Source organism: Megalops cyprinoides, chromosome 18 (assembly GCF_013368585.1).
Source record: "Megalops cyprinoides isolate fMegCyp1 chromosome 18, fMegCyp1.pri, whole genome shotgun sequence".
Taxonomy (NCBI): domain Eukaryota; kingdom Metazoa; phylum Chordata; class Actinopteri; order Elopiformes; family Megalopidae; genus Megalops; species Megalops cyprinoides.
Genome location: NC_050600.1, coordinates 14,583,048 through 14,595,823, shown reverse-complemented (window position 1 = coordinate 14,595,823; position 12,776 = coordinate 14,583,048). Strand labels below are relative to the sequence as shown.

The 12,776-nt window shown below is 39.9% G+C and overlaps 1 protein-coding gene across 17 annotated transcripts in view; it reads left to right on the top strand.

Moving 5' to 3' along the window:
* The window catches only part of si:dkey-237h12.3 (teneurin-3), a 253,189-nt gene that overhangs the window by 129,037 nt on the left and 111,376 nt on the right, over nucleotides 1-12,776 (top strand). The window contains exon 1 of one of the 17 annotated variants that reach the window (XM_036551921.1): nucleotides 218-654. The exons of 15 other annotated variants lie outside the window; for them this stretch is intronic. Coding sequence is in view for 1 of the 2 variants with exons in the window: in XM_036551922.1 (XP_036407815.1) it covers nucleotides 9,084-9,123 (40 nt within the window). In the remaining variant the exon portion in view is untranslated. Of the gene's footprint in view, nucleotides 1-217; nucleotides 655-9,047; nucleotides 9,124-12,776 lie in introns of those variants that run through there. One more of the 17 variants, XM_036551922.1, reaches the window with a different exon arrangement.

The following is a 12,776-nucleotide window of genomic DNA, read 5'->3' as shown; positions in this document are numbered from 1 at the left end:
ACAAGATTCCAAACGGTTAAGGGAGACAGGTCCCACCCCCTCCCTTCAACACCCCCTCCCCCCTTCCCCCTTCCCCATCTATCCCCTCCCTCGCTCTCTCTCCCTCTCTCTCTCTCTCTCTCTCTCTCTCTCTCTCCCCCTCTCCTTCACTCCCCCCCTCCCTCCTTCCCTCCCCTGCTGGGTGTAAACAGACAAAGCTCAGCCTATCATGTGTGATTGCTGCTCGGTGCTGTGCGAGCACCGGACTCCGTAACACGATACATGATAGAGTGGTTAAACTTGCCAGCGTCGGGTCTGCTGTTTCGCGAAGGGAGAAGAGAGAGAGTGAGAGAGAGAGAGAAAGAGAGAGAGAGAGAGAGGGAGAGAGAGAAAAGACAGAACAGACGGCAGCAGAGAAAAGGTGGGCGACCAGCATGATGCCCATTTGACTTCCCAGTCCAGCCAGGATACGCTAACTCTTTTGGCAGTCCATGAAGTCGTTCCGGTAGCTGCTTGAAAGTGCAAGCCTCTTTTTCTGCAGTGTGGTTATGCATGTGGAATGGGAGGAGGAGGTACCTTGAGCATTTTTGACCAGCACGGCAGCTTCATCACTATCTGAGCACAAGCGGTGGTCTCGCTTAACCCTTTGGGGAGCAGCTACAGGATTTTCCCAAGGTAACAGCTCAACTTTTTCCACATGCTTGTTATTTCTTACACAAAAGAGCCGTCAGCTACCATTTCTCTTTAAGTTTTATACGGTGAGCTTGGTTTAAAGGAATGACACATTTATTTCCTAAATGTTTTATCTGCTTTTTGTTGAAGAAATGCCCAACTGATAATTCATGATAATCTTGGTATGAGTTACCGTTACTGGCATGTGTTTCGGGGGGGCGGGGGGGGGGGGGGGGGGGGGGGGGGGGTTAAATGAAAAACACTGACAGAGAGAATTGTGTCACAGAGCATCTCAGCTGTAGCTGTTCTGAGCAGCCTGGTGCTGTTCTGAATTTGAATGTGGTCGGAATTCTAAATTGCAATATTGGTAAACTAAGGAATATTAAAACCAATATTGTGCCATTTGTCAAGGCCGCAGTGGTCCTGGTATGTTTCATTGCCCCTTAAATCTACTCTTCCAGATGACGTGAGTGCTCAGTTAACTGAGGCATGCCAAAAGACACTTTTTTCTACAACGTGTAAAATCACGTTTAAACGTACATATTTTTTTTTCCACTCCCTGTTTTCTAGATTGTCTGGAAATTCTAGACAGTGAGTATACAGATGTAATGCTTCTTTTTTCTAAAATAGGTGCTTGAAAGCTGTTTCTTCCAGACTATAAATACTTACAGTGCTAGTAATTGGAAACAGATTGAAGCCTGGAATTCTCCAGTGTCAGGTTACATTCGTAAATAAACCTTTGTTTCTGAGGACTGGAACATTTGATGTTACTATTATTAAATCTAAACGGATCATCTGCAGTACTGTGCTGGGATATTTTACCTTTAGGTATTATTTCATTGAAATGATGTGTAGGGCTGAGATGTACTTACATGCATGCACACATGTGTACTACAGGCACATATACACCAGGGCACATACAATGTTGAGACTTACCTTGACAGTAGAATGCATATTAATATACCAGCAAATGATTGAAAATAAGAATTCTACGCAAGTACACACCTGCAGAATGCACTGTGTCAACCATTTCACGTGGGGGGAAAAAAGGGGATTCAGTTGTGATGCAAAATGTATGGCCCCATAAGCAATAAGAAATAAGAAATAAGATGTCAGAATTAGTGATGCAGCCATCTGTAAGGGTACTGTGCACTGCTGGTGTCAGAGTGTGTTTCCACTTAGAGTCATGTATTATGCTGCCATTTGATTTACGACAGCGCCGTATGAATCAGAACACAAAATTGATTTGGGGGGGAAGTGATGGTTTGGAATGTTAAAAATATAGGAGGAAGTGAGCTCAGCTGGGCTGTACAATCTATAAATGGCAGAAGATTGCCTAGCAACCAAATGTATTAATTTGTGATCTGCTAAGGTAGAATGTGAGCCATAATCATCCCGATGAAATGCATTTGTGAAGATGGAGGTGAAGACTCAGTTGTAAAAAGTTTCAGCATTTCAATGAGGGGAGTAGGCCTATATTGTGTGTGGGAGCATTTCAGATGCTCTATCATGGACTTTAATCACGTGTTTAGCAGACAGTCTTGCACGGAGTGATAATAATAATAATAATAATAATAATAATACACATTTTTGATATGGAAGGTTTAAGTTTTAAAATTAATGTTCATTTTCATAGCGTATGCCACCTACCAGGGAAAAAATCAAAATAGGATTAATGAATAATTTCAATTCTCTGAAACAGAAATCAAGCTATTCCACTGTTAGCTGTGGCTTCCACCTTCAAAGCCTTGTAGGTGCAACAGGACATGAGTTTAATCATATAAAGTGTTTTGCTGGAAAATCATCTGGGAATATACTTGAAAGAGATGCTAAGTCCTTGAAGTTACAGTGATTTACATATTTGATAGGGCTATGGTGGTATTCAGTATCACTTAAAAAACATTTATATCGGCATCAAATTTTATTCACATTATTAATGCACATAGTATCCCTACCTGTGCATATTGTACAAAAACAAAACAAAACAGATAAATGTTTCTAATACATTGCAATACTGGAGGAGAATGACGAGACATGAGATTATTTACATTGGAAGCTATCTACCATATTAAGATTATTTTTCTCTTATTTATTTTGGTAGATACCATTTAAGTTTTGCCACTTGTATTGCCTTATTATGTTTTAATTTGCTCATGGTACGTTGCAGATTCTTTTGGATATGATAGTTCAACTAGTAAAGAATGAAGCATCATGGGTGTATGATGCCCTTGAGAGCTGCTGAAAAGAAGGCTTTTAAAGGCGGTTCCCTGAATATTCCTTTTATTACCTTGGCGAGGGTCCAGATCGCTACAGATTGGACCATTCAGTGTAGCCTGAATGGAGATTCTAGCTGAGATCTTGACATAAATTAAAGCATGCGTTTTGTTGGCTTCTGATATTCGCTATTGTTGCAAATTGTGTGTCTGTGAATTTGTGTGCATGTGAAGGAGTGAAGGAGAATTTTTACATTAGTAACGTCATCATTTCGACAGATTTTTTGCATTACTTCTGTGAGAATTTCTTGATGAAATACAGCAAAATCAAAGTACAATGTGAAATTTAGTGTCTGAATTTACTTGTAGTTGGCACTTAAAATATTATAAGACCCTTATTGACAACATATTCTGTGTGCATGATCACAAGGGTATGCCCACTGCACTGATCATGTATGCAGTGGGAGGAGTTCATCTGAATGACAGCCGTGTTCTTTGTGTTTCATTATTGGAGTCTCTATGATTTCAATAAGGTAAAAATAGGCTGAATTGAAGAGACAACGCAATTAATAGACCAGAGACACTCTGAAATGTGTGGATATAATACTGCATAATATTGCATTATATTATATATATTATAAATTATTAACATAAATAATTTTGTATTCTACCACAGATACAACATTAGGTCTATCTTTAAAAAAAATAAAAATATTAAATAAAAAACATTTATGATATAACACTTCATTAGACATTCAGGAATTCATGAACTATTTGTTTTTCATTTTAAATGTATTTTGTGTACTTTTTAAATGTTTTTAAGATATAATGTGTAATTATACATGCATTTTTACAAATACACAAATTGTACATTTAATCATGCAGTCATCTTACACAATCATATAATGTGTCCCGCTCCTCACATACACATGCATAATAAATACCACATTTTATGCATGAACAAAGACTATGTCATCAGAGAAAAAAATATTTAAGTTGTGATTTTTAGTTGTAATTCTTCTCCAAATTTGTGTAGAATCACATTTCATCACAACCTTTTTTTTTGGACACTATGATTGCTGTACTTTTGAATTTACCTTGACCTGTTATTGTACTGTTCATCGGTATTTAAGGGTGTGGCCTTTGAGGCACCTGAAGTTAGGAAGACAAAACATGTTGAGGCTGCATCATTTTCTTAACGAGAGTGACAGATTTATCTGATTAGCGCAGTTTTAGCCATTAATTCAAAGATTTACTGGCACATAGGAAGTGGCAACCAAAGTAAACCACGTAGATTCATCAAACAGAAATAAACAGCCATGTTATACAGGGTCGTGCGGTCATGAACACACATTTACAGACAGCAGGCCCTTTGTGTGCAGATGATATAAGTACTGTGTGCTTGTCATCATTTCTGCAGTGTTGTATCACAGTCCCATTCCTGTGATTTATAGCGAGAGCCAGAAGGTGTGCTGTAGCGCATTCGTCCATTTGCTCTTCTCTGGAGTCGCTAGGGGCCAAGCACATGAAACAAGCTGTAATTTGTTTTGTTTTATTTTTTCTTGAAAACTGTTTAAATAATTTGCTGTATAACAGCTGCAATATATCCTTCTTTATCCTCTTAACCTTAAGTAATCAGATTATAGGATAACCACATTATACATGTCTGTATCTCCTCAACTGCTGTATGAGTAAGTAAAAAATGACAGAATAAAGGTTTGTTTAAAATAGATTTTTCCCTGTCTTGCTGAAATTCCATACTACTCGACACTCAAGTCAAAAAAAAAACAAAAAAAAACACAATTTAACTGCACAGCTGACAAAAACTCATGTATATCTGTATTCTTTTAGAAAACTGAAAATTCCAATAGTTCCTTTTCTCAGGCAAGATCTTAAGGGGAAGAAAGCAAAACTCTTCTGATATCAAAGGCATACAGAGGCAGCGACTTCGGAAATCCAGTGCATACTTGTCAACCAACTTCTAAACGGCCAGTGGCAGCATTAAATTATTCATAGCATTGAGAGCAGTATTACTTTAATCTGATGAAAAATCATCATGAGGGATCATTTTCAACATTACAAAGTGTAATTATTCCCGGATCAGATATTCCACTTGGAACACTAAATTGCACAAAAGGCAGCAAGTCAAAAAGCAGAATGTGTGGAGAATGTACTTTTTTTTTTTTTTTAACCAATGAACTGAGTGAGGAATGAAAATTTGAATAGACTAATACACCCGCCCGCCCCCCCCCCCCCCCCCCCCAGCCTAGAGCAAGCAGTAGTTCTGAGATATCATGTCAATGGTACAATGGCCACAGACCCTAAGTTTAAACTGCTCCTATTTTAAATTTGCTTAAGTGTTTCTGAGTGTTTCGAAGAAAAATAAAACCCACGGATTGTAGAATGGAAATGACCTCTGTTTTGGACCGTGATCAGCAATTAAAGGATCAGGCTACAGATGTACAAATCGGCATTTGATAAGACGCTTTGCTCTCATCTCATTACCTGCTTCGCTGAAAGCGTCCTTGACAAGCATTTTAATGGATGTCATTGGTAATTAGCTAAACCGATAATGTCAGTTGAGGGAGGTAATGGAGACCTCACCTTGTTTTGGGGTTGTGAAAGGTCTGTCAGGTTGTGACCAGGAGACAGGGATCGGGTTACCGGAAGATGCTTTATTTGGGATCACGCTGACAGCAATGGCGTGCGTCACCTTTGTGTGAGCCCCCTTTTGAAAACAATACCCCATTGGCTGCCTACCTTATGTTGAATTGCAAATCATGTTTTGAAAGCGTAGAAGTGTATACATTCAGCTCAGGAGGAACGGTCTGCAGTAAAATGTCGGTTTTAATTACGTCTGCCAAGGTATGTTTGTGCATTGCGGTGTGTTTCAGGTGTGGTGATGCTTGAACCGGCCCTCTGATGAGCAGAATGCTGGGGTCAGCGTTGAGTGTTTGTGCAGGCTGCTGTTTGCATCATTATGGTCTCCTGCTCAAACAGCCAGCAGCAGGAGTGTGCCCTTGGTGGAGGTGGAAAAAGCCATTTGGCTACTTTATGACAGTGCCCCTCTGCACCCTCTTCTATCACACAAAATGTCAAGGATTACTGATTACATATCCCCTGGTCTCTTGGCTCTCAATCACACTCCCCCCTAATTGTAATTAATCAGCAGATTTGGCCCCTCCAGTTGTCCTATTTCCAAATGTCTCCTAAGATTTTTGATTTGTCTTCCACGTTATACTTTTTTTTTCTTAAATTAAGCATAATTTTTTCCCTTTTCTGAAGTAATGCCGCATCAACCTCTAATCCTGTTGTATTCATTTTTGTCATTCATTAATTTACATGGGAAAAAGAGCCCTTCTTAGCAGGTGATGTGCTTCAGCTTACAAAAAAAAAAAATAGAATTTGTGGAATAAAAACAGTACCTCCACCGTGCCATTGTCCCAGTAAAAGCCAGGAAAGGATCACCATTAAGTGAACATGTTTTTAAAACTAACGGAAAAAAAATTAACAGTTCTCTCTGAAACCCTATACGCTCATTACCTTAAATGTTAATTAGGCACTAGTTTACTTTGAATTTGTGTGCCAGGAAGAGCTTATAGTTTTACAGGTTCAGCTAGAGGTAATTGCGTTAATTGTGTCTTCTTTGTTGAAATACTGATAGATTGTACAATGTGGTTGCGTGCGATTTTCCCCCCTTTTGGAACTGGATTGGAACCAAAAAAAGGCTTTCATTGAAAAGCAATGGAAAGTTGTCTCTGCTCCATAGCGATGCCCCTCCATTGAAACCCCAGTCGCTATGCATGTGGTATATGGGACATTGGTACATTCGTGGCTTCATGCTCTTTGCTGCCTGCAGTTTAACTCCATCCTATTTAATTTGAATTAATCTGCAGCAGGCCTGGGCATTGTGTCTGAAAGAGGGACTGTTTGATCCTGTAATAAAAGCCTTCTTAAACAAATGTTTCTGTTTAGAATCTTCCATTCTGCTATTTCTCTGGTTTGACATGAAGGGATTCCTTGAAGACAGAAAAACACATTTAATTGTGCCATTCATATATTTTCTCTAGCTGTTGCCACCTAACAAGTATAGCTCACGAGGTGCCATAACCTATTACTGTAGCTCACGTTCACACTGACACCTTTGGATATACTTGTAAGAGGTGGAGTGAAAACACAGATTTGTCATCATCTAATGACTCAGTAAATACAAAAAATGCTGGATGGAGCACAGGCCTGGTGGAGAACTGGCACTGTACATTGACCATTCCACCACAGGACATGCCATTTCATACAGATTTGAACAGTCGGTCAAATAGGATGAGATTTGTCTGACAAAGCAAATTTCTATACAATAATCTCCCCTTGCCTATATTAAGGATAGCTGATATGTTATTTGTATCGTTCAAAGTGCATCTACATATAAAAATGAAAACATGGGAAAAAAAAATCAATAGGGAAGTCTGTGTTAGATTGTTTTAAAAGATTCTCTTCTCCCGCTTTCACTTATTCTGTATAAACTGCACAAAGTATCTTTTGTAATATAATTAATTACACAGAAACAAACACAGTGAATGCATTATACTTGTATTTTGTTTGCTGATGATGATAGCATGCTGATGTAATAATATTATTGTTTATTTTGATATAACTGTGGTTCTTACTTTAATCTAGACACCTAGGATCTGATTGACAGTTCAAAGAGGAAATGTATAAAACGATCAAAGAAGACAAAACCTGAACCCAAGTCTTTTTTTCCCATTTTCTTCCCTTAATGTAAGAAGAGCTGCCGGTTCCAGTTGGTTGGTAAGAGATAAAAGGAGCGTTCTAGAATGTGTTTCAGCAGTCTATTTTGGAGTCCGTGTCAATAACGGCTACCATGCTGCATACTAGCAGGATATCAAGGACTACTCATACAATAGATTGATCTGCTGAATGGATTCTGATAATTGCTGTGTTTGCTGAGATATAAATAACAAAAGGATTTCATGTATATTGGCTTACAATGATGACAGCTGATGCTTGTGCCTGCGATAAGCGGAGCACAAAGCTGTATTGTTCAGTAGTCATAGGTGTGGTGCATTGTAAACTTCAGCACATTGCAAATGTCAAATCAAATCAGATGCACACGGGCTCGTTTCATAATGAATTTGGACACATTGAGATGTTTGTACACACCGAGCAGAAATAGCTGTCCCCATTACGCTTTTTACAAATGTAAATATACCTGTTTGCTCTGAGCTTCCTGCAAAGCGATTATCAACAATTCATACAGTGCTGTGCTGTGTTGTGTCACTGCACTGGACACAAAGTGTTTTTCATTAGTAACAGCCAGGGTGCGTTAAGCTGATGAACTGGAAATAGGGAGTGAACTGGTCAACAGAGAACTTTTAAGAAATAATTATAATGTTTTTAATTAGATAGCATTTATTGGTATTTTAAATAGACAAATCAAGTTGTAGATTTTTTGTTACAGTTTTACATTTACAGTTAGCAGCATGCAATTTATTTTTGCAAGGCCATGGAAGAGTTCGGTTTTTCCCTGAAATGAATATTCCTTAAATAACAAAACAGTTTATTTCATTAGTATTCTTTAGTAAGTTAAACAAGGCAAGTTTATGTATTTATATATCACATTTACTCATACACTATGTGTACAGTAAAAGCTTGCAGTGGGGATCAGATTTCACCCATATTGAAATCGGCTCTGTATTTTGTTAAAGGATTAAAAACTGCTCTGGCATGCTATACTGTGCTGTTCTATTTGCGTACAATGCTACTGGAAGATTACAGCGAGCAGCAGTAAGTATTCATTATTTATATTGCTGTGGTGGAAGAGGAGGCAGTGCCATCGACTCTGGGGCTGAGATTCGCTACACGCCTCTGCACTGAACACCGAGTGAGGAAAAGTAGTTGTGTGTCTAGGCTGAAAGTTTTTGCTTCAGGAAATAAAAAGGGATCTGTCCTTATCTGGATACAAGCCTACGCTGGTGCTGCTGTGAAATCAGCAGTTGGTTTACCCGACTCCCCGGGGGAGCCGCAGAGAGGACGGCATAGCCACGACCAGGGAACCTAGTTCTCCCGCTACCTCCCTGCGCTTGTAGGAATGAGAGCGGGTAGCGGTGCTGCTGCGGTGCGGGAGAGAGAGAGCGGGGCGAGCGTGGGAGCTGTCTGACACCACAATGTGTGAGTGGCCAGCCAATCCTGGGCAAAGAAAGCATGATTTCAGATCCTGGGACCCCCGCTGCCAGGGCTCCAGGTAATGACAGGAGAGCGATGAGTTGCGGGGCCTGCTGCATGCAAGAGGCATATTTCTGCATTCAGAGCAGGAGGAGAAAGAAAGAAGGAGCAGAAAAGTAGATGAGATTACTCCCTTTTTTCAAAGACGCTCCTGGATCTTTTGATGTTGGACCAAGTTCTTACATAGGGTAATAATAATCTGCAGCCATGGCTTGTATCTGTTTGTGGGGTGATGATGTTTTTCGGTCTGTATTTCTTCCATTTGGAGATAATTCAAGGATGTGATCAGGTCAGACATTTTCAGTTTGTTATCGTAGCTGTGGAGGAAATATGAATTCCTCACTAGGAGCTGAGTGAACCGCAGGTCAGGTTTGTTTCGATCCCAGAGTCAGTATAATAGAGAACCAGACCGTGGAACCTCTTGATTAAACTAGCAGAAAGAGACAGCAGCATGATTTTTGTTTGTAGTTTGTAGTCTGAAGTGGTTCCTTGGATAACCCTCATTAATCCCCCACAGTTCTGTTTTGCTGATAGTAATCATCTGTATGGTCACATGCGTTCCGATCGGACAGTTGGAAAAATGAAGAACTACACTTTGTGTGTATGCATTGATCTATTTGAATTTCGGTTTCAGTGGTTAAGTGGGAAATATTGGTGTTTCTGTGCCTTTTAATATTGTTTTGTTTGACATGTCCAAGTAAATTACTCTCATCAAACAGTGTCTAGCATGAAAATAAAATGGAGTGTATTTATATAGTGCCTTTCTAGGATCTCATATGTGTTGAAACTGACTGATCTAATTTTCAAACAATGTGGTTGAACACCCCCATCTGTTTTTTCAAGGTCCTCCTTGAAATTAGATATTGTCATTGTCTGGATAGCCTGATTTTTTCACAACTCATTTGGTGGTTTTCTGGCCACGGCAGGTGGAGTGGGTTTTTAGTTTTTTTTTTTTTTTGCAAGATTCAGGATTGTGTATTCTTCTTCATATGGGCCTCTGTTGAGCTTTGTGAGCTGCTCCTGTTGGGGCGTTTCTGTGTTGTCTCCATCTCTGAGCTGCCTGATGCTGATGCTTTATGACGGAGTGAAGTGCTGTGTAAGAGAGTGCTGCATTAAAAAAAAGAAAGGCTTTCCTTGGCTTTCAGTCCCTTATGTTTGGTTACAGAAATACCATAAAAAAATAAATTACAAAAGGCATGTGTGGTGCATTATTCCCTGCAAAGCAGCTTTTATCTGCAAATGATTTTTTTTGGAAATAACTCAAAGAGCAATCTTTTCATTAAACATTATATAATGGTTATTGAAAGGAATAGTGTCTTGTCTGGTTTGTCTGAGGGTGGAGTGAACTCGCTTGAGCCCTTTTTGCTTTCTATCTTATGTGATCTGACAGCCACTGAAACAGAAGGTTGCACTGTGCTTTCATGTGGCAACATGCTGGCCGGTGTGCTAACCTGTGGTGGGAGAGGTTGGCCTACAAGTCCGGTGTCATCTGAATCTCTGTCAGCCATGCCGCTTCCTGTAGTGTCCTGCCTGTGGCCCGGAGGGGTCCAACAACACGTCGGTCAGGATAGCACCTTGCATACACCCCAGCTCCCTCGCCATTCTGTGCCAAAGCCTGAAAACTAAATTCCATGAGGTTATATTATTCATTTAAGGCCATCCTATTAGGCAAGATATTACAGTGAACATAAAAAGAGTGTTTATATTATAAATGTCATTGTGTTGTCGGAAAGAAGGGGCAGTATTTATAAAGGATTTATTTTAACATTCTGACTGCCTACTGACCAAATACTAAAGTTTAAAGTGTTATCCATTTCAAGCCGTTACTTTAGGAATGGAAAGAGCCGGTCCTTATCTTTCTATTAAAATGCTAATACATTTAAACGATCTCCCTTCACTTTTTTCTTTTTTTTTTTAATTTACCATGCTTCAGAAAGCACATTGAAGGTGAATGGTCTGGTGAAATGCACACACAAACGCACACACACACACACACACACACACACACACACACACACACACACACAGATGTAGTCACTACAGTAGATGAAACACAACTGTCGATGTTTGATTTTTTTTTTTTTTTTGATGATGGCTGACCTAATTTTCTGGCTGGAAAAGGCCAGTCTGTAGCACTACAGCATTTAGCTGGCACCGTGCACACATTCAAAAAGAACATGCAGTGTGGTCTGCAGAGCTAGGAACATCCTCTGTATTTGTGCATTTGTAAACTTTCTTCTGCTTGGCTATGTAATGCCGCTGCAGGGTATTCTCAATCAATGGGCATTTTTTTAAAGCGCTGGCTTCTGAAGGGTCAGCTTAATTGAGGGGAGTATGCTCATGTCTTTCACTGCCAGAAACTGTGACCAGACAATACAGTCTGATGTGATCTATTAAATGTCACGTCCCTCAGGGTGCTTTCTGCCTGCAGAAACCCCAAAGACATGTTCTGAGTGCAGTTCACCACAGGGGACAAGAAAGCTAAAAAAGAATTGTGTGCGTGTGCGTGTGTGTGTGCGCATGTGTGCACGTCTGTGTGTGCATGTGTGTGTGTCTTTGCGTTTGTGTTTGTGTGTGCGTGTGTGTGTGTGTGTGTGTGTGTGTGTGTGTGTGTGTGTGTGTGTGTGTGTGTGTGTGTGTGTGTGTGTGTGTGTGTTTTTATTGATATTTATTGGATCATGTGATTTACTTGTCTGGACATTTTTCCTTTTTATTTTTATGTTTTCTTTTTAGACATTTAGACTTACATCTAGACATTTACAATTATATTTGCATACACATGTTTCAACGCCAGTACAAATATGTTAACCTTTGTATAATCATGCTTACGAGGTGGAATATCTGGCAAACTGGGGAGGTTATTGAAAGGCAAACAGTACAAAGCCCCTGCAGTGCTGGACAGGAATAGCATTGCCATTTGTGTCCGAAACCTCTGCTGTTCCCGTCACCGTACATAATTAGCAACCGATGATGCCCCTGCGTTAGACACAGGCTATCAGGTGATATTATTTTCAGGAAAGAGGATGGTCGCATGGAAGGGTTGTTGGCTGGTCCCAGCAAATAACTGCAGCTTATCTACTGCAGCTGCTCCAGTCTATGAGGACAGTGATGGAGTTTGTATGTTGGCAATAGGTAGTGATAACTCAAAGTAGAGGTTCTCTCAGCGCAGACATGCCTCTGTATTACAGAAGCTCAGCTCTTTGTCTTGGATATAGCAGCCATTATAAGTCTTTTCGTGTGCTCAGAATAAAGCTAGAAAGTGACATTAGAACTGATATACTAGAAGAGTTCATTGCCAGTACAAGCCAATGAAGCCTGCACATTAGTTGTGACGCTGGCATTGGGCAAAGAAGCAAGTGCCTAGTAGGTGTAATTTCATTGGTCACCCAGAGCGATTGCAAATGATATCACTGTTGGAATGCTTCCAGGATTCACTGCAGACATATCTTGTGAATTCCAAAGTCTTTAAATGGAGACCACATGTAAGGCATGTTGGTTGTGTGAGGGCGAATAGCAGATATTTCAGGCTAGTGTTCAGTATGTATGATTTTTAATCCAGATTTGTGTCATGAAATCAGTTTTGAAATAAGTTTACACAGCATGTGTCAGTTTTCCCAAGTGATTGTTACTACTGGCTCCCCCCCTTATTTAATGATGTACTTTGTGTCTGTT